Raw genomic sequence first — 22510 nt, 5'->3', positions numbered from 1 at the left:
CCCGCCTGTCCCTTGGTTTCACATTCCCATGGACTGGTTGTACCCTTGCTTCTTGCACGAATTTTTCACTGTATATAAATGCAATTAATTTTTGAATACTGAATTACTTCATTTGCTTTCGGTGTGTCAGTTCTATTTGTCCTTATTCGTTGTGCTTTATTCATTTTGTAAATACTGTATATTTGTACTTTTGTATATGTGTAGATATTGTACCCATGAATTCACTGTTGTGACAGTCTTTGGTTTGCCCGTGTGTTTTTTGAAACTTTGAAAAACCAGATAAAAAGAAAATAAATTTGCTTTGGTACTTAAGACTGTGGTTACGTAGTACATATTGACGGCGTTGCTGTTACTAATGATATGTATTTTCCCTATCCAGCCATCATGTTCTGTTTACTCTGTTGAGATCCGGGCTGGGTAGACGTAGGATCCAAAACCTTCTTTGTTCCACAGTCATGAGCCTTACAGCACAGGGCATTGACATCCCTACCCTATACACCACAGCCATACCCGCCTCATGCACCATACAGTCAGGGCCCTTGCATTCCTGCCCTGTACACATTGCCTTATTTGTTTTTACTTTAGTAGCCACGCCCCCGCGTCGACCCCGCCCCGCCTCTCCCGTCCCCATCCGCAGGCTCATCAGTGCGGCCCTCGGCCACAAGCCAAACTGTAATTTTGGCCCCCGAAAAAAAGTTTGTGAGTACCCATGATCTATACAAATGCAATCTGGCCTATGCTTCCATTCGTATACATTTGTCCTCAATAACAGCTTATCTACAAAACAGGCAGCATCTCTCACTTTTCAGAGTGCCTGCCATCAAAGCTTTTCTGGAAGGACTTGAACGAGTCATTCCCCCCGGACCCCACCGGCTCCTGAATGGAACCTAAATGTGATCCTCACCAGACTGAGGAGTCCACCTTTTGAGCCTCTACATTCATGCGAGATTCAGTTCTTACCATGGAAAGTGGCTTTCCTGATGGCGATTACATCGCTGCGACGCGTTGGTGAACTCCAGGCAATAACTATCCAAGAGCCATTCATACAAATTCACTCCAACAGGGTGGTGCTTCGCACTAACCCTAGGTTTCTTCCTAAGGTGGTTTCACAGTTCCATATCAATCAGACTATAGAACTGCCTGCGTTCTTCCAAAATCCGGAGTCCGTGGAGGAGAGAATGCTCCACACACTAGACGTCAAGAGAGCCTTAATGTACTACATTGATAGGACCAAAGATTTTCGGAAAACAAAGCAACTATTTGTTGCCTTTTCGCCACAACACAAAGGCAACCCCATTTCCAAAGCAGGTATAGCCAGGTGGATCGCTAAGTGCATTCAAATTTGCTATCAAAAAGCCAAGCGCACTCGAACGGTCCCCCCACGGGCCCACTCCACCCGAAAGTTGGGGGCATCCATGGCTTTCCTTGGAAATATTCCTTTAGAAGACATATGTGGAGCAGCCAAATGGTCTACCACACGCACATTTACGAAACACTACTGTGTAGATGTGCACTCCAAACAGCAGGCAGCTGTAGGGCAGGCTGTTCTAAAAACACTTTTTCAAACTGCTGCAGCTGGCATAAGCGGCTGCCGCTAATGGAGGGACTGCTACGTATTCTATGCACAGATATGAATTCAGCAGCCCACATGCCTCGAACTGAATATGCTACTTACCAGTATGCATCTGTTCTTGGCATGTAGGGCTGCTGTCGTTAATATCGCCCGCCCTCCTCCCCGGTGCCTGTAGCGGCTGCAGCACTCAATCACTCTTAGCATGGTCATCACTCACGTTGTTACACTCCCATCTTTGCCACAGTGGCAAAAAACAATCTGGGGATGGAGTCGATGCCCATGCACACTGTAGTCCAGGGGAGGAGCCACCTATCTCGTGATACTTCGAAGACTCTTCCAGGACAACAATGTGCGATCATCCGGACCCAACACTAGGCGGCAATCTATGCACGGATATGAATGTCAGCAGCCCTACATGCCAAGAACAGATGCATACTGGTAAGTAGCATATTCGTTATTCACGGTCAGGGCGCCCTTCCCACCAGCACCCTGGTGCAAAGACTCCCTGCGCATTTGTACCCTTATCTGTAACCCCTCGGCGGGCAATCGACATGAGATCCTGCACACTTGTGCATACACGATGGGCAGCGGATCTCGCTCGCACAAACTTACCAGGGTCAGTAACACATTTCACATATATTCGAGTGCAACTGGCCTCATGCCTGTGCGTCTAAAGACACCAACATGCTCGTGTGCACACATGGCTAATCGCACCCTTTACGCATGTTTAAGGGCAGCACACACTTGTCTACAAGCTTCCACAAGAGAAATGGGACACACAAGGAAAGTAAGTGGTTTTAGAACTAACCCTTTACGTGTTCTCGCCGTTTTTAATCCACTTGCAAATTCGACAGTGGGGTAACACGGCCCCCCTCCTCACAGTGGGTGGGGGGCAAGCTCTGGGAGCTAAAGCGAATGGAGAATTGCATTTCCATGGGATAACAGCCTTCACCTGTGAGCTGCTTCCTCCTTTCCATATTCCAGGTTGCCTATTCAAAGTGGAATACTTTGCTAAAACAGTTACCACTGATTTAAGGCTGATAATAAATAATTGAGTAAAATAAAGTGCCGCAAAAGTGCCGCTAAATTACCATATTTGTGCTGCTAAATTTCCATATTTGTGCCGCTAAATTTGCGAATCCATGCCGCTATATCCTGGCGGTTCTGCTTGAAAGAAGGGCCGTCTAAGCATTTAACGTCCAACTGCATCCTAGGAAAAGCAGCCCTTCGGTTCCTTTTGAAAAGGACTCTCAGACGGCGAAATCCTAAGACCAGGGAAAGGCGCTGCAGAGCAGCCACGAAAAAGTGGCTTCAACGTCTAAAAGCGGAGGCCCCAGAGCGGTTTCGACTTAGACGTCGACCACAGCGAAGAGAAAATCCGAACCACTCGTAGCCGAAGCTGAAAGGTGCATTGAGGATTTTCAACCACCGACCTCACCTGAACCTGGAGTGGAAGAGGAAAAGCTGTACTACAGCGACGCCAAAGGAGAGGATGACTAGCAAACTTACCAGGGCTCGACATCCTCCGAGGCTCAGGACTTGCTGTGGCAAGATCTCAAAGCTGAATCCCCGGAAGATGGTGAAGTCCTATCCGTTGAGGGCTTCGCCGCCGGACGACATAGGGATCTACAATCAAGTAATCCAAAGAGCTGCAGACACATTTGGAGTACAGCTAGAAGAAGAAAAACACCAGTCTTGTTTCCTCTGAGATCTTGTTGCAATCTCAGATAAGCCAGTTCTTGCCCCTGCTCCCAAGTGTACTGAACCAGGGTAAGGAAGTCTTCAAGGAGCCTTCTATATGTAGAGCAATAACTCCACGAGCAGAAAAGAAATGCGAACATTCTTCAAAGGATCCCATGTACATTAGGGGATCAGTCCCAGCCGACTCAATCATCACATCCACGGCTAGGAAGAGACGTATACCCACTAACTCTGGCCCACCACCAGATAAAGAAGAAGAGGATGGACCTAATGGGTAGGAAAATGGAAAGACGTGCGGCGATACAATGGCGCTTTGGCAAATCCAATGCGCTCATTAACAGACACACATACCGGCACTGGGAAGAAGTAGGCGAACTCCTAAAGCACATACCAGAGCAATACCAGAGAAGGGCGAGTCACCTGGTAGAAGAGAAAAACATGGCCAATACATGTCTGAAGACTGCCCTGGATGCAGCAGACATCAAGCAGGAAGATGATGCTGGGGATCACAGAAAGGAGGCATGCCTGGCTAAGGATCAAGTTCAGAACAACATCCTCGACACCCTTCAATGGGGAAGAACTGGTCAGCGCACCAGTTGATGACAAACTGAACCAACTGAAGGACAACGAAACAGCTATGTCTATGGGGGCGCTGCAGTTCAAAGGTATGAGAAGAGGGACACAATCCAGGAGACCAACTGGTAGGGGGAACCACCAACCTGTGGCACCACACCAAACCTTCCAACAAGGTTATCACGGAGGTAACCAGGGACAGCAGCAACAAAACTACCAGCCCGTGGGCATTCCTTTCGAGGGCGTGGCCGAGGAAGGGGTTACGGACAGAGGGGGAGTCAGCCAACCTCATCCAAGTGACTCATCAACTGAATCCACACACACCTGGCCAAGATTTCAGGGGTTGCGGAAAAAGTGAACACAAAGACTAAGAACGAATAAAGATCTACAACCGTTCCTCCAACACACACCAGTATGAGGCAGAATAAAACACTTCCTCCAGGAGTGGAAGGAATTAACATCAGACAAATGAACACTAAACTTCATACAATACGGGTACTGTATAGACCTTGCAAAGCCACCTCCAAACAGAGCCAAGAGGCAGAGTACTCAGCAAAGGAGCGTACACATTTGCTGCAGGAAGCAAAAGAACTGCTACGGTAAAGAGCCATAGAAATAGTACCACCCAAAGATGGGAACAAGGTGGGTCTACTCCACCTACTTCCTCATACCAAAAGTAGACAAACTTGCGTCCAATTCTAGATGTTAGATTCTTAAACGGGTTCATAAAGACTCAAAGGTTCAAGATTACATCACTCCAAGAGGTCCTACCACAGCTGCAAGGAGATTGCATGGTAACCATAGACTTAAAGGACGCTTAATTGCACATCCCGATTAACAGGAAACACAAACACCTCCTCAGGTTTATGATCAACAAAACTCACTACCAGTTCAGTACTGGCATTCGGACTCCAATCTGCACCAAGGGTTTTTGCAAAATGCCTGGCAGCAGTAGCAGCACACTGAAGGGGGCAGGGAATACATGTATACGCGTACCTAGACAACTGGCTGGTAAAAGCAAACTCATACAACAAGTGCAAAGGACACATGGAAGTAGTAATACAGACACTACCCCAACTGGGGTTTTCAAGCCATTGGGCGAAATCATCAATAGTACCAGAACAGGTAAAAAATGTCTTGGGGGCAGAGATCAACACCATGCCGAGCAAGGTGACCCCAAGTGCAAAGAGGACTTTGACGATATGCAAGGATATATGTCTTGACTGCAAGGGGTGAGTTAGGACAGTGAGCAAACTGATGGGAATGATGGCATCCTGCATACATTTGGTCCCAAATATCCACCTACACAAGACCATTCCAGAAGTGGTTGCAGCAGCAATGGTCACAAGCGACGGAGTTGGGAGGATCTAGTGGTTGTCACACAAATAGTATAGCAAGAAATAGCGTGGTGGAACAAAGAACATAGCACATGGGAGACCATTCACACAACCAATGTCCACAGTAACCATTACAACAGACTCCTCCCAGATTGGTTTGGGAGCGCGCACGAAAAACCTCAAAGTAAGAGGATCGTGGGCACAGCAGGATGCAATAAAGCACATCAACTACCTAGAGATAAAAACAGTTTTCCTAGCCTTAAAAGCCTTTCAGAAACCGCTATACGGACAGAGTACTGATACAGACAATAAAACTACCATGTTCTACACCAACAAGCAATGAGGGACACGGTCAGCGACACGATCTCTGCTAGCACAAGAAATATGGTGATGGGCAATCCCAAGAAAAATAGACCTATTAGCGATACATCTACTAGGGAAGGACAATGTTGAAGCAGACAGGCTCAGCAGACAGACATCCGCATCCCAGAGAATGCAATCGAAAGGGTACCAATAAGTAAACTAAACAAGAGTAACTACTCCCCTTACTTCCTGGTCCCGAAAGAAAACCTAGCCCTAAACAAATCTTGAATTTCAGGTTTATTAACAAATGTATCTGCACACATTTCAGAATGACAACACGTCAAGAAGTAATCCCACTCCTGCAAAAAAAGAACTATATGGCCACAATGGATTTAAAGGATGCCTACCTACACATACCAATGAATCCAGGTCACAAGAAATACCTACGGTCCTATCATTTGTGATCAAGCCAGCACCAAAGGTCTTTACAAAGTGTATTGCCCCATTTCTCAGAAGGAAATGAATACTCCTCCATACCTAAACAACTGGCTGGTAAATGTGAAATGAAAACATAAATGCCAAAGGGACTTTCAAACAGTAATCGGAACTTTAGAATAACTGGGTTTCTCCACAAACCACAAAGTCACCACAGCCTGAACAGGAAAGTGTTCCTGGTGGTGATCCTAAACTCTAGGATAGTACGAGCATACACTAGCCAGAGAAGGGTAAAGACAATAACCGAGTAAGTTAATCTTTACCAGAAGGGGCAGTCTCTGACAGATAGGACAATCATGAAACTAATGGGTATGATTGCATCAAGCATACCACTCATTACACATGCAAGACTGTGCATGCAACTTTTCCAGTAATGGATCTGCTACAAACTGCCATTAGGAGGTTCTAGTGATTGTCGCAGCAAAGGTACAAAAGGAAGCACAATGGTGGAAATCCAAGATGGTGATATTATGGAGACCTTTCTCGACCACTTCAACTGTGACCTTCTCAACGGATGCATCCCACAAGGGTTGGGTAGGGCACACAGGCAACCCGAAGGTGGGTAGGGCACACAGGCAACCCGAAGGTGGGTAGGGCACACGGGCAACCCGAAGGTGCATGGATAATGGAACAGCACAGACGTGCTGAAACATTAGTTACTTGGAAATTAAAACTACTATTTTATCTCAACTGGGAGGAATACAATTATTCACACTAAGCAAACTAGCACAGGAAATATGACGATGGGCAATACCAAGGAAGATCAGACTGCAAACAGTCAATGTACCAGGAAAGGAAAACCAGAACCACAGACTCAACAAATGGGAACTGAAGTAAGACACTAGAAAAAATATCCAGAGTCTGAGAGATCTGTTTGCAACAGCAAAAAATGCATAATGTCAAAACTTCGCCTCCATGTTTCAACACTACCAGTCAAGAGGGGAATGCTCTGTCAAAGTGGTCCAAGAGATTTGACGATGCTTTTCTTCCAATTCCCCAAATACCGAAGGTGCTGGAGAAGCCAGACCACCAGGAATGCACCTGATACTCATAGCACTGAAATAAATAGGCCAGACAAATTTGTTACTCAGATCTACTAGAGATGTCCAGTTGATAAATGATGACAATCAAATAACAGGATTTGTTAACCTTGCATGGGGGTTAAGAGTGTACCACCCAGAGTCAGCAACACTATAGCAGCCTGGCTCTGGAATACAAAGTTTTGCAGCGTGAATCTTTCTGGATTCACTATGCTGTGCATATTCCGCGGTCTTGTAGTTGGGTCCGGATTCGTAGTCTTTTCTTTGTTTTTTTAATTTGGTTTTTTTTTCGTCGCCCAGGTGGGCATCGGCGTCACCCCTCCTTGGGTGCTTGGGTGTATTGCCGGTGACGTCGGCATGCTTCCTGCGGAAGCTCCCACCCTTGGGCGCCATCTCCAGATTCTTTCCGCGGTCGGGTCTGGATCGTTTCCGTTGGGCTCCAGACATTTTTGGAGAAAGTACTAGGAAAAGATTGAAATTGGAGAAGATATTGAAAGAAGACTACGAAAGACTTCGCTGAACACTGCCCGGCGAAAGGAAGGAGAAATCATCGAGGATTTCGACGATCGTTGACGCTCGAGCGGCCAGGGAGGCCTAAACACTCGATGATGGACAACACGCTGTTAAAGTTCTGCCCTAACTGCCATCACAAGTTCGCGCAGAAAGACCAACACCCGGTTTGCAACCTTTGCTTACCGTTAGAACACAGAAGCGAGGACTGCAACGCCTGCTCAGTCTTCGCCCCGAAGACCCTTCGTGTGAGGAAGAGCCAAAGGGTAGCGCACGCCACCCTCCAAGGAAAAGCCCCGACGCCATCTCTGTACGAGCTGGGGATGTCCTCGGAGGAAGAGGACAACGCTGCCGCTGAAGACAACAGCTACACGGTCGTAGAGACCGATTACACGAAGACATCTGATAAGGTAGGAGACTCGTCGTTCCCCAAGAGCACGAGAGTCTCGAAAAAACGAGGGCAAGACCCCGAAAGCGCCGACGCAGAGACACCTGGCGTCCGCGGCTACCCACAGGCCCAGCGGATCCTCTGAGTAGGAGTCCCTGGCGCCGAGAGCTGTTGAGCAGCAGAAGTTGTCGAAGATCGTCCCCGAAAAGGACCGATCGATGTCGAGGGAGAAAGACCCTAAAGCCTCGACGCCGTACAGGGACCCGAAACCCAGTTCGACGTCCAAGTCCTCGACGCCGAAACTCTCACAGCCGAGCCAGGCGCCGAAGAGTGGCCGAGATGGAAAAGAAAAAACGGCGACTAGAAGCCGAAATGGAAAACATCTTGCAGCGGAAAAAGGATTTTGACGCCAAGATGAGAGCCTTCACGATTCCCCACAAGACCAAGCCACCCATGCAGGAACTGGTCGAGGAGGAGGAAGAACACGTCGAGGAACATGAGCCTGGCGCCGAAATGGTCGACGACCAGGAAGAGGACGAGAATCCTTACGAGGCTTACAGCTATGAGGAGGAAGAGGACAGCAGGTTGGACGCCGAGTCGGCCACCTCTGACCCGCAGGAGGAGGATTACCTGGATGTCGACACCGAGAGCCCGGAAGAGGCGGTCGACACATACCCCTCGAGGCCATCACCGCCGGACGACATCGGGGCTTACAACTTGGTGATAAGGTCTGCGGCAGCAGCTTTCAAGCTCGACGAGGAGAAGCAGAAAGCAGACTTTCTCCTCGAGACATTACTCCCCACGCAAACAAGGAGCCAGTATCTACCTATGCTCGACAGCGTCTTGGCGCAGGGGATGGAAGCATTCAGGGAGCCCGCAACATGCAAGGCAGTCACTCCCAGAACCGAAAAGTATAAACATTCATCGAAGGACCCAGCCTACATTCGAGGCGTGGTCTCAGCTGACTCCATCACCACGGCCACAGCAAAGAAGAGGGCTAACGTGGCCACTACTTCTGGACCTCCTCCTGATAAGGAGAGCAAAAGGATGGACTTAGTGGTCAGAAGGATCGAACGGAATGCCGCGACCCAATGGCGCATGGCTAATTCCAATGCCCTCATAAACAGGCACATGTACCAGATCATGGAGGAGCTAGGTAAACTGGTGAAAGACCTACCCCAGGAGGCCAGGCAGAAGGCCGAGAAACTGGTGGAAGACGGGAAGAATGCGGCAAATTGTTGCCTCAAGACGGCCCTGGATGGAGCAGACACCTCCAGCAGGCTCATGATGGGTGTCGCGGAAAGAAGACGCGCATGGCTCAGAATCTCGGGCTTCAAGCCTGAAGTGCAACACAGCATCTTGAACACTCCGTTCAACGGCTAGACGCTGTTCGGGACAACAGTTGACGACAAACTCAGACAACTAAAGAAAGACAATGAAACTGCACGATCCATGGGAGCTTTGCAGTTCAGAGGCAACAAAAGGGGCACCTAGTCACGGAGGCCCGGCGGAAGAGGTGGAAACCAGCCAGGTACTTCACACCAGGCTTTCCAAAAGACACACCAGGCTGACTCGCAGGCGCAACCGAGTCAACAGAAGCAGTCCTGGCTGTACCAGTCAAGGGGCCAGTCCTTTCGAGGGAGAGGAAATGGACGAGGACAGCATAAAAGAGGGGGCCAGCAGCCCGCCTCTAAATGACTTCAGAGACACCCGTGTGCCCGCCCACAGAAAGGATCCCAGGGGGCAGCACGTACAAAGGGGTCAGGACACAATGGACAACAACCACCACGTAACACCAGTGGGTGGAAGATTAAGATTCTACCTCCAGGAATGGAGAGAGATCACATCAGACAAATGGATTCTAAACATCATCCAATTCGGGTATTGCTTAGAATTGGAAGGGTGGCCAACAAGCAGGAGACCAAAGCGAAAGCCACTAGCAAACTAACAGCTACAGCGGCTTCAGGAAGAAGCAAGAGAGCTCCTATAGAAGGCCATAGAACGGGTTCCCTTCAAAGAAACAAGGGAATATACTCAACGTATTTCCTCGTGCCAAAGGTCGAGACAATGAGACCCATTCTGGACCTCAGGTTCCTGAACACATTAGTAAGAATGCAAAAATTCAAAATGACCTCCCTGCAGGAGGTGCTACCGCAATTGCAGATTGGGGACTTCATGGTCACGATAGACCTCAAGGACGCCTACCTGCACATACCAATGAACGTAACTCACAAACATATGCTCAGGTTCACGGTCGGAGACAGCCACTACCAGTTCACAACACTAGCCTTCGGTCTAAAATCAGCACCGAGGGTCTTCACAAAGTGCCTCGCGGCAGTCTCGGCGCACCTACGAAGGCAGGGAATACACGTATATCCTTACCTGGACGACTGGCTAGTGAAAGCAAGCTCGTACCAGAAATGCAAGAAAGACTCGCATACAGTGACGAGCATGCTGTTAAACCTGGGGTTCTCCATCCATTGGAAAAAATAATCAATGGAGCCGGAACAAGTAAAGATCTTCCTGGGGGCACAGATCAACACCTTACAGGGCAGAGTGTTCCCCAGCGACAAGAGAGCAGGGGCCCTGGTGAAGGAAACTCTCCTCTACCGGAAGGGACAAGCTCGGACAGTGAGCACTGCGAGCAAGATCTTGGGGATGATGGCATCATGCATCCACATGGTACCAAACGTACGACTTCACATGAGACCCATCCAAGAATGGCTCCAGGAACAATGGTCACAAGCTTCAGGAAGTTGGGAGGATCTAGTGGTTGTGACGCACGCAGTGCAGAAGGAAATGGCATGGTGGACCATGGAGAACATAGCAAAGGGAAAACCTCTTACACCCCCAACACCAACAGTGACCATCACCACAGACTCATCCCTGATGGGATGGGGCGCTCACATGGAAGAGCTCAAAGTGAGGCGTCTGTGGACACCAGCAGATGCAACAAAGCACATCCATTATCTAGAATTGAAAACAATCTTCCTTGCATTGAAAGCCTTCCAAACAAGACTGTATAAGCAGAGGGTGTTGCTGCAGACAGACAGCACCACAGCGATGTTCTACATCAACAAGCAGGGTGGAACACAGTCAACAATGCTTTCGACACTGGCGCAGGAGATATGGAGATATGGAGATGGGCCATCCCCCTCAGGATAGACCTACTGGCTATACACCTACCGGGGAAGGAGAACATTCAGGCAGACTGGCTGAGCAGACAGACATCGGCATCCCACGAGTGGGAGCTCAATGCTCAGAATACGAAGTGGTTGTTCAACAAGTGGGGAACGCCATCAGTGGACCTGTTTGCAACACGCCAGAATGCCAAATGCCAAAGCTTCGCATCCAGACAACCCGAAGAAGGGTCCCTTGGGAATGCCCTATGGATAGATAAGTGCAGGACATTTGCTTACGCTTTTCCCCCGATACCACTGATACACAGAGTACTGAGCAAGTGCAGAGCGAGCAACATGACCCTGATACTGGTCGCACCACAGTGGGCCAGACAGACATGGTACTCGCAGATCATGGAGTTGGCACAGAGTGCACCCCACAGATTCGGCAGAAGAAAAGACCTGCTCTCCATGCACAACGGAGAGGTACTGCACCCAGAGCCAGAGAACCTGAGCCTAGTGGCGTGGCTCCTGAGGACATAGAATTCGCACACTTGAGGCTGCCTGAGAGCACCCTCAGGGTCCTTCGGGAGGCACGAAGGCCCAGCACACGGAAGTGCTACGTGGCAAAGTGGAAGTGATTCACAATATGGTGCAGGAAGGAAAGACTTCACAATAAAATGAAGGACTCCACAGTGCTAAAATACCTCACACACTTACTGGAGAGAACTCAGCTCGTCCTCCTTAAGAGTACACTTGGCAGCGATAGTCACCTATACAAGGGGTGAGATGGGCAGGAGTTTTTTCACGTCACAGGTTGTGAAGAGATTCCTGGAAGGAGCAAAGAGGATCGCACCACCCAAGCGGGTGCCACCACCGGCATGGAACTTGAACATAGTCCTGACGGAACTCATGAAGGAGCCCTTTGAACCACTACACAAGGCCTCACTAGAAATGCTGACCATGAAGACCGCTTTCTTGGTTGCAATAACATCCCTACGCAGAGTGAGCGATCTTCAAGCGCTAACACTGCAGGAGCCATACATACAAATACACAATGACAGGGTTGTGATGAGGACTGACCCACACTTCTTGCCAAAGGTGGTGTCCAAATTCCATATGAACCAGTCCATACAGATACCAAGTTTTTTTCCAAAAACCAACAAATAGCGCAGAGCGAGCCCTTCACACCCTAGACGCCAGAAGGGCGGTCATGCACTATATCGAGAGGACAAAAGGACACAGGAAGACAAAGCAGTTCTTCGTGTCATTCGCCAACAGTTTCATGGGAAAGGCTGTAACCAAGAACACTTTTGCACGATGGATCGCGCAAACAATCCAACTCTGCCACAAACGGGCAGGGCAAGAACTAGCAGAGGGGCCACGTGCCCACTCCACTAGGAAAAAAGGTGCGAAAATAGCCTTCCTGGCTAATACACCCATACTGGCGGCAACATGGGCTTCAGTGCACACATTCACGAAGCACTACTGCGTTTATGTTCAGATGAACAGAGAACCACAAGTCGGACAAAGGGTGCTCCAGCACATATTCAAGAACCAAAGCTCATCTTCCACCCAGCCGCCACAGAAATGAGAAACCGCTACAAAATCTATGCACAGCATAGTGTATCTAGAAAGATTCACGCTGCAAAACGAATAGTTTCTTACCTGTCGGTGTAGTTTTGCAGCTTGATCTTTCTGGATTCACTAGCGAACCCACCTAACTCCGCCAGAAAGATAAGGCTGGAGAGGAAAGGGGTGGTCAAAAAAAAAAAAAGATTACTTTATATACAAAGCGGTTAAAAGAAGTTTCACCTACATAGAACATTGCCATCACTTCGGAGACTAAAGAAACACGGAAAAAAGAATCCGAAGATGGCGCCCAAGGGTGGGAGCTTCCGCAGGAAGCATGCCGACGTCACCGGAAATACACCCAAGGAGGGGTGACGCACACCCACCTGGGCGACAAAAAAAAAACAAAGAAAAGACTACGAATCCGGACCCAACCACAAGATCGCGGAATATGCACAGCATAGTGAATCCAGAAAGATCATCAAGCTACAAAACTACACCGACAGGTAAACTATTCGTTTGGACAACTACAACTACTGCCCTGAACAATGGAAATCCTTCAGGAGGGAAGGAAAGCAACAACATGCAAATGCTGTGCATCAAAATGGAAGAGATGCATCCACTGGTGCAGAAATAACGTGTGGTGAAAAGGACAAAACCGGAATTTTTTTTTAACCTGTCCCACTCATCTGCTAGATAGCGGACTGACGCATTCTTATTTAAAAGGTACATCTGTCAGCAATAGTAGCCTTCACCAGGCCATATGTAACAGCTTCTTCATATAGCCAGTACTGCAACAATTGCTAGAAGGGGCGAAAAATGATCTGCCAATATCAGTCCTAGTGCCGTTGTAGAATTTTAAATACCTTGCTAAAGTTGTTAATGGCCAAACCCTTTGGATATGTGCACAAGACTGATCTAAAATACAGAAGGCTCAAGATGGCGTTTCTATTCGCAGTCACATCGCTACGCTGAGGAAGCGAACTGCAGGAACTAATGCTACTGTATCCATACTTGCAAATGCACAAGGACAAGGTGGTTCTCAGAAGTAACCCACAGTTCCTGCCAAACGTGATAAGATACCAGCTTTCTTTAAAGACCCTAAAACCCAGACAGACCGAGCCCATCACACATTGGATGTCTGGAGGGCTCTAATATATTACCTTGAAGAAACTATAAAGGGTTTCGTAAGGGAAACTAGTTTATCTCCTTTGCAAGAGCAATAAAGGGTTTCCCAAGTGACTAAAGGGACAATTTCAAGATGGATTGAGAAACAATGCAAACGTGTTACTCCGAAGCAGGAACCACACTGCCAGCACACGCCCAAGAGCCCATTCAACACGGAAAAAGGGTGCAACATTTGCCTTCCTAGTAAATGTTCCAATGGATGCACTCTGTGCAGCAGCAACATGAGCAGCACCACAGACCTTCTGCAAAACATTGTGTGGACATCCAAATGAACAAGGACAGGTGGGACAAAAAGTACTACAACATCTGTTTGCTATCACTTTCTCATTTCATCCCAACCTACCCATAGGACGGGATACTGCTGCGTAATCCAATGCAGAGCATGTTAATCCAGAAGAAAAGGGTTTATGTTGCAAATCTGAATGGTTACTTACCAGGAAGGAGTCGTTTTGCAGCTTGAACAATTTTCTGTATTCCCATGCGACCCACCCACCTCCCCGGAAATGGGAGATTACAGGTGGTGAAAATACATGAACAAAAAGAAAGCACACCAGAAAGAAAAAAGGAATAGAAGATTGCGACTACACACAAGAACATCCTGCTGCTATCGGACGTCCCACGTGATGGGCATACCACCAAATGGTGGTCGACTATTCCATTCCAAAAAAGAAAGACCATTCCGAACCCAACCACTAGAATAATGCACATCATGTGAATCTAGAAACTTCAAGTTTTTAAACTACTCCTACTGGTAAGTAACCATTTTGTTACTTCCCTTTTGGTAGAGCTCTTTCTTGTAGATCATTTTCTAACTGCAAATTCCTCACCACTCCAGGAACATACACACTGGTTCTCTAGGTGGTTTCAGGATCTGTTTAAATTCCGGGAATAATGTGGGTCACCCATTAGAATGTGCGAATACGTCAAAATGTGAAAAGTAACTGTTAAACGTTTTTTTGCATTGTCCTTTTAATGTGAATTTGTTCTGTTTTTCCCCAGGTTTTGGATGGCTTACTAGCCCAGTATGGCACTGTTGAAAATTGTGAACAAGGTAAGATTTCAGTAGACCAAATCGACATTTAGTGACTGTGCCGAAGTTGACTCATTGAGTGGCAGACTGGTTAAAGAGAAGATTACAAGTCTGTAGATGTTTATTTGATCCAGTACAAGCTTCTCAGATGTCGGTGATGAAACTTCGGGCTTGCAATATGTTGAGCATAAACTGCAGCAAGGAAGCGTAAGTCCTGCACACTCACAGTGGGTACATCGGAGTTAGCAATGCAAACTCCTGCGCTCAGGCACCAAAGAGGTGTACTGCAGACATTAACTAAAAGCGTACATTCAGCATTCCTATATCAAAAATGGTGCCTGATAGCAGTGTAAGCTTCCATGTTCTGTATTCCTTATGAAATTGAACACACACTGGTGTTTTTAGCTGCATTAGAAAGCATATAAAGCCTTTGTTGAATTGAAGTAAAATATAGTAAAGTTATAACGTTTACATCTTTGTGTATTTAAATCAAGCCTCCTTATCTCGTGAATAATATAGTAAACAATTCACTTCCGTACAATGGGTTTCTGTGCTGAAAAGGCATGTTCTATGTTCGAGGCATGTGGGCTGCTGAATTCATATCTGTGCATAGATCGCCGCCTAGTGTTGGGTCCGGATGATTGCACATTGTTGTCCTGGAAGAGTCTTCGAAGTATCACAAGATAGGTGGCTCCTCCCCTGGACTACAGTGCGCATGGGCATCGACTCCATCCTCAGATTGTTTTTTTCCGCCATTGGGTTCGGATGTCTTTGGGTTTCCTCTAGTCGGAATCGATAAAGAAATTTCTTAAGACCAAAAGGTCTTTAGTTTAATCGTCGTATAGTCTTGCGTTCGGTCTTAGTTATTCCAGCTCGGTCCCGAGCCGGATTCCCTACACCCGCGTGCTTTCGAAGCGGAAGGCCCAGTCGACGCTTCAGACCCTATCAACCGTTCATCATGGACCGTAGTCCATTTAAGAGATGTCCCGCCTGCAACTCGAAGTATTCCCACATCGACGTCCACCCGGTGTGCAACAAGTGTGTCGCTTGTTCCCGCTTCAGGTCCAAGAAGACGCTTAAGCTTCGACGAGCTGCGCGCCAGGAGGCCAAGCATGCTGCACCGGCGCCTGTGGACATCTTCGATGCAGGGGATGTCGAGGAAGAATCTACCAGGGACATCAGTGAGTCGAACCCCGCGTCTGACGTCGACTAAGACTACGACGCGGATGCCGAAATGTTCGAAGCCGAAGAAGTAGTCGACGAGGTAGGAGATGACGACTGGGCCCTCGGGGCCATGGAGGATAGCTCGGACGAAGAGCTTCCTCAAACTGACACTGGGGCCGTGCCGATTCATAAGGCTCAGGTCGAGGGATCGCCATTAGGCCTTACCCAAGATCTTACAATGGGTTCTACGGCCCCGCCTTCAGGCTCGGCCTGATATTGCTGCTGCGCCGCACCCTGGCAAATCGAAACCAAAACCTACGGACTCGACACAAACTGCGCAGGTGCCGTCCTCGAAACCGAAAGTGCGCATCACTTTGGTCGGATCCAAGGCCTCGGCGCCGAAGAAGCAGGATGGTGTCGAGCCGAAGGCTCAATTCAAGGGCTTTGAGACGAAGTCTGCCGCGCCGAAGACTAAAGTCAAGGTGGTCGTGCAGAATGCGTCGGCGCCGAAGACGGTCGACACCAGCAAAGGACTCGGTGACCCGAAGAAAGGACTAAGTGACCCGAAGGTTCTCGAGACTCCGCGTCGACAGGGCCAAGGGCGGCGCACCCCGAGAGTCTACTCCTGGTGAGACCTCGAAGGATTCCGTCGAACCGGTGCGCCCATCCGCAGCTTTCACCAAGAAGGTGACTGACTCCGGTTGAGAAACCTCATAAGGCGTCCACGCACATTCATTTTACGTTGCCGCCGAAGATGGCGTCGAAAGCTTTCGCTCCTAAGGCGGTCGCTAGCGTCCCCGAGAAGGTTTCCTTGGCGCCGAAATAGTCGTCGGTGGTCCCCAGCCCACAGCCTCGACGACCTTCAGTGGACGAGCAACAGGAACACTTCATTGATGCCGAAACCGGCAAGCTTTCCCTTCACAAGCGGAAAATTGCCCCAGAACGTCCAATGGAGCCCTACAAGATTCCTCTGAAGAAAAAGGACTCTGCTTCCACTCCTGTCTTGGTGGAACCACTTTCTCCACAGACTCATAATGTTTCGCCCACTTACTGATGTGGACGCTGGGGAGGGCGATGATGAGGATGAGTACAGCTATCCTGTCTATACAGACCCTGAGGATACCAATGAACCCTGGGCCGCTGGTGCTGACCCAGGTGATCATCATTCAGGACAAGACCCTCAACTATATTCTGCCAAGACGTCTCCTACAGAGGACTCTGCAGCTTTCAATGCCCTCATTGAACGGGCGGCTACCAATCACATCGTCCAGCTCCATGCTGACCCTGTTGATGTCTATTTTCCTTTTTGATACCTTCTCAGTCTCAGAGAGGACTGTCAAGACTCTGCCTATGCTGAAAGGTGTCTTACAACATGCTGGGGACATCTTTAAAGAGCCTACGAGGGCGAGGGTGAAAAACCCTAGGATCGAAAAGAAGTATAAATCGGCGCCTACCGATCCTACCTACATCAAAGGACAGTTGCCTCTGGACTCCCTTGTCTCGAATGCCCGGAAGAGGGCTAATTCTCAGACTACGGGTGATGCTCCTCCCCCAGACAAAGAATCTAAGGTCTTTGAGGCATCAGGGAAGAGGGTAGCAGCACAAGCGGCCGACATCTGGCGCATTTCAAATACACAAGCGCTTCTGGCGAGGTATGGCAGGGCACACTGACACGCTGGAGACCCTGTTGCAGCACCTGCCTGATGAATACAAGGAGGCAGCTGAGATGCTTATTCAGGAAGGGAAGCTGATCTCTAATGCTTCAATTAAGTGCGCTCTGGACGCGGCTGACACCGCAGCCAGGGCTGTCAACACTAGTGTTATGCTACGACGACATGCCTGGCTGAGAATGGCCCAGAGGTTGACACCACCTTAGAGAAAATTAAAATGGACACAAAACTGCTAAATCCATGGGTGGCTTGCAGTTTCGGGGTGGGTCTTTTCGTCGCTCAAGCACTAGAGGCGTTTCCAGAGGCCAGCTTTCCCAGACCACGCAGTACTACAAAGGCAACACTCAGTCCACGTACACCAACAAGAGTCTAGGTGGATATCGTGGTAACAGAGCCAAGGGCAGAGGTCGTGGAAACGACAACCAACAAACAGTGACGCCTTGTCACTGCCCCCCGACCACGCAACACCGGTCGGGGGGAGACTCAAGCAGTACCTGCCAGTCTGGAAAACCATCACCACAGACCGGTGGGTCAGAAAACTTATACAATGCGGTTATTGTCTGGAGTTAATATCCACTCCACCCAACATACCCCCAAGGCACCGTCCTATGTCTGCCAAGCATTTGCACTTATTGCAGCAGGAGGTCATCGTCATGCTGCAAAAAAAGGCAATAGAGCTCGTGCCTGTGCAGGAAAGAGGCACAGGGGTCTACTCCCTGTACTTCTTAATACCAAAGGAGGACGGTGTGGTAAGGTGGCCTGATATGCAGTGCTCACTATTCTAGTGAACACTATGTATCAGTCCAACAACCCTTATTGATTGGTTGTAAGTCAACCTTATAGACCAGCTATCCTAGTAGCGTGGATACGAGCAGTCTTCGGGCTAAACTCTAGAGGGCGTGTTAAGCCAGCTGTTATACCATCACATATACCCCTTGAACACCAAGTAAAAGGACACCACACAAGTGTTATGAAAATAAACAGTGTATTTATTTAGATCACAACAGCCCTGTAGTCTTTATGAGGACAGGGTACTAAGCACACAACAAAACTCTTACGAAAATACTTCAAGTTGCACAATTTACACAAATGCCCGAGGGGCACGAAAAACCATATACTATAAAAGTGGAATGCGAAATTACTAGCAGGTAAGTACTATACTAATAGGCTTTGGAATCGCTAGGACTAGGTTACTGAACCTTCAGATTACTAGTAGGAGGCCTAGGGGACTCTGGTGCAGAGTGTGCACTCTCACGCGGGATGCGGGACAAAGTCTATGGGAGCTAGTAAAGGCAAAGTTAGTGTTCTCGGGCGAACCCGATGAGGTAGATCGAAAACGACAGTGGATCCTGACCCTTGGATAGTGAGGCTATGCTGGGGCACCGAAATGCCGAAGTTACCTAGCCCAGGGGCTGCAGCTGCATAGGTCTCAAAAGACGTCGGGAATCCTCGTAGACTAAACAGGAGCCTGAAGAAAGGAGTTGCTGGCAGGCGACCAGTGAAGAGATTTCGAGTGATCCAAGCCTGGATCGAAGATGGATGACACCTGAAAGCAGAGGGGACCAAGTTCGTGACTACTAGCCAGTAGTCAGGTGGCACCAGGAGGGCACCGGATGGTAGTCACCTCGACTAGGTGAGTGGGCGCGACGCTGTGCTCTGCAGATCTCACGGACCAGGAGGCGTTGTCGGCGACCAGGATGGAGGTGCGAGCTGTCCCACGATGGATGAAGCTGTCGACGTCGCAGGACCCAGAATTGGGGCAACAAGTCTTGGCAAATTCAAGCCCATGCGGTGGACTCAAAATGGCGTCTGGAGTGCACCAGGAGGGTCCGGGGTGCTCCTCTATTGGAAGGGAGCAAGGGCCAGTCTGGAGCAACCAGACCAGCAGCAGTGATGTCGTCGGGGGTCGATAAGAAGGCCACAAGCCAGCGGGCTAGTAGCCAAACAACGCGGTGAGCAGCAAAAAGCAGAAGGGCCCCACGCAGATCGTGGAGATGCTGGGAGGCTGGACTTCGGTGCTGGGGCTGCTCAGGGTCGGGGCTTCTCGGACCCCAAAGCACTCACCAGAGGATCCCTCGGCGGTCGTGCTGGATAGAAGTCGTGCAGTTCTGATGATGGCCGGTCCCTCGGTCTCGTCGCACCTACGGTTCTCAGCTTAGCTGTAGAGGTAGGTAGAGGTCAGAGGTGCCAGGGAAGCCGGGTCTCGTCAAGCTGGTCGGTCGGATTCCTGAGGAAGGACGTGCAGCAAACCGCAGAGTTCTTAGATGGTGCCTGCGGATGCAGGGCGACTACTCCTTAGTCACAAGGGAGAAATCTTGAGAAGAGTCTTGAGTGTCCTTTCGTAGAAAGTAGTTTCAGGATTCAAAGATCTAATTTGGAAGGGTCCCCGCTCCTGTCTTTATCCTAAAGAAAGGGGTGGGTACGCGACTAGGTCCTGCCCTAGGGGTGGGACCAGGAAGGGGGGTGGTTACACCCCTCTCCCATGCTGGACTTTCCCCAGGCCAGGGGCTGGTGTGCCCCTGGAACTGGTTCTAGCCGGCAGATGCGTAGTGAGCACCGGGGTGCCACTCAGCAGTCACCTTCCTGTAAAGCCCTGCCTACCCAGGATACACAAAACCCTGTCTGGGATGGTGCTAGCACCGCCCCTGACAGGAAACCCTTTGTCCAAGCTCTCCTCGCTGGAAGGACTCCCAGCAGCAGGAGGTCAGACTCGTGTCTGTGGTGGCAGCATCCATTTTATGGAGCTGAGGCTTGAGTTAACTTTAACCGGGGTTCACAGTTACATACATGTCGTGTCCCTCTAGAAGGGTGGAATGCTAACCCCGTCGCCAGAATTGGCGAGGGGTTAGTGTGAGAAGGTGGCCTGATATGCAGTGCTCACTATTCTAGTGAACACTATGTATCAGTCCAGCCCCCCTTATTGATGATTGGTTGTCAGTCAACCTTATAGACCAGCTATCCTAGTAGCGTCGATACGAGCAGTCTAAGGCTAAAGACTCGAGAGGGCGTGTTAAGCCAGCTGTTATACCACACCTATACCCCTTGAACACCAAGTGAAAGGACACCACACAAGTGTTATGAAAATAAACAGTTATTTATTAAAGATCACAACAGCCCTGTACTCTTTATGAGGACAGGGTACTAAGCACAAACCAAAACTCTTACAAAAATACTTAAGTTAGCACAGTATATACAAATGCCCGAGGGGCACGGAAAACCATATACTCTGAAAGTGGAATGTGAAATTCCTAGCAGGTAAGTACAGTACTAATAGCTTTTGGAATCGCTAGGACTTGACTAGGGAATCGTTAGATTACTTCTAGGAGGCCTAGGGGACTCGGGTGCAGTGTGTGCACTCTCACGCGAGATGCGGACAAAAGTCTATGGTAGCTAGGAATTGAAAAGTTAGTGTTCTCGGGTGAACCCGACCTGGTAGGGAGAAAACGAAAGTAGATTCTGACCCTTGGATAGTGAGGCTATGCTGGGGCACCGAAATGGCGAAGTTACCTAGCCCAGGGGCTGCAGCTGCATAGGACTCAAAAGACGTCGGGAATCCTCGTTGACGGACCAGGAGCCTGGAAGAAAGAAGTTGCTGGCAGGCGACCAGTGAAGAAAGTTCAGTTGGATCCAAGCCTGGATCTCGAAGATAGATGACACCTGAAAGCAGAGGGGACCAAGTTCGAGACTACTAGCCAGTAGTCAGTGGGCACCAGGAGGGCACCGGATGGTAGCCACCTCGACAAGGTGAGTGGGTGACGCTTGAGCTCGAAGATCTCACGGACCAGGAGGCGTTGTCGGCGACCAGGATGGAGGATCGAGCTGTCCCACGAAGATAGAAGCTGTCGGCGTCGCTGGACCCAGGATCGGGCAACAAAGCCTTGGCAAATTCAAGCCCACGCGGTGGACTCAAAATGGCGTCTGGAGTGGACCAGGAGGGTCCGGGGTGCCTCTCTTGAAGAAGGAAGCAAGGGCCAGCCTGGAGCAACCAGACCAGCAGCAGAGATGTCGTCGGGCGTCGTTCAGAAGGCCACAAGCCAGCCTGCTAGTAGCCAAACAACGCGGTGCACAGCAAACAGCAGAAGGGCCCCACGCAGATCGTGGAGATGCAGGGAGGCTGACCTTGGGTGCTGGAGCTGCGCAGGGTCGGGGCTTCTCGGACCCCAAAGCACTCACCAGTGGAGGACACGGTGGGCTTGCAGTAAAGATGTCGTGCAGTCTTGGCGATCGTCGGTCCCTCGGTCTCGTCGCACTCACGGTTCTCAGCTTTGCTGTAGAGGTGAGTAGAGGTCAGAGGTGCCAGGGAAGCCGGGTCTCGTCGAGCTGGGTCGTCGGATTCCTGAGAAAGGACTTGCAGCAGACCGCAGTGTTCTTAAGATGGTGCCCGCTTGATGCAGGGTGACTACTCCTTAGCCACAAGGGAGAATCTTGATGAAGAAATCGTGAAGTCCTTTCGAAGAAAGTCGTATCTTGATTCCAAAGATGATCTAATTTGAACAGGGGGCCCGCTCCTATCTTTATACTAAAAAAGGGGGCTGACCCGGTGACTAGGTCCTGCCTATGGGTGGGACTAGGTGGGGGGTGGTTACACCCCTTTCCCATGCCGGACTTCCCCAGGCCAGGGGCTGGTGTGCCCCTGGAACTGGTTCAGACTGGCCTATGCGTAGTGAGCACCGGGGTGCCACTCAGCAGTCACCTTCCTGAAAAGCCCTGCCTACCCAGGATACACAAACCCATGTCTGGGACGGTGCTAGCACCGCCCCTGACAGGAAACCCTTTGTCCAGGCTCCCCTCGCTGGAAGGACTCCCAGCTGCAGGGGGTCAGACTTGTGTCTGTGGTGGCAGCATCC

The 22510-nt window shown here is 49.6% G+C and overlaps 1 protein-coding gene across 1 annotated transcript in view; it reads left to right on the top strand.

Moving 5' to 3' along the window:
* The window catches only part of IGF2BP1 (insulin like growth factor 2 mRNA binding protein 1), a 402021-nt gene that overhangs the window by 132925 nt on the left and 246586 nt on the right, over positions 1-22510 (top strand). The window contains exon 4 of the mRNA XM_086924241.1: positions 14799-14850. Within this exon, the coding sequence (XP_086780367.1) occupies positions 14799-14850 (52 nt within the window). The remainder of the gene's footprint in view (positions 1-14798; positions 14851-22510) is intronic.

The sequence above is a fragment of the Lissotriton vulgaris genome, chromosome 5 (assembly GCF_964263255.1).
Source record: "Lissotriton vulgaris chromosome 5, aLisVul1.2, whole genome shotgun sequence".
In the NCBI taxonomy this organism is placed as follows: domain Eukaryota; kingdom Metazoa; phylum Chordata; class Amphibia; order Caudata; family Salamandridae; genus Lissotriton; species Lissotriton vulgaris.
The sequence above is the reverse complement of the archived record's forward strand: the minus strand, read 5'-3'. Positions and strand labels throughout refer to the sequence as shown.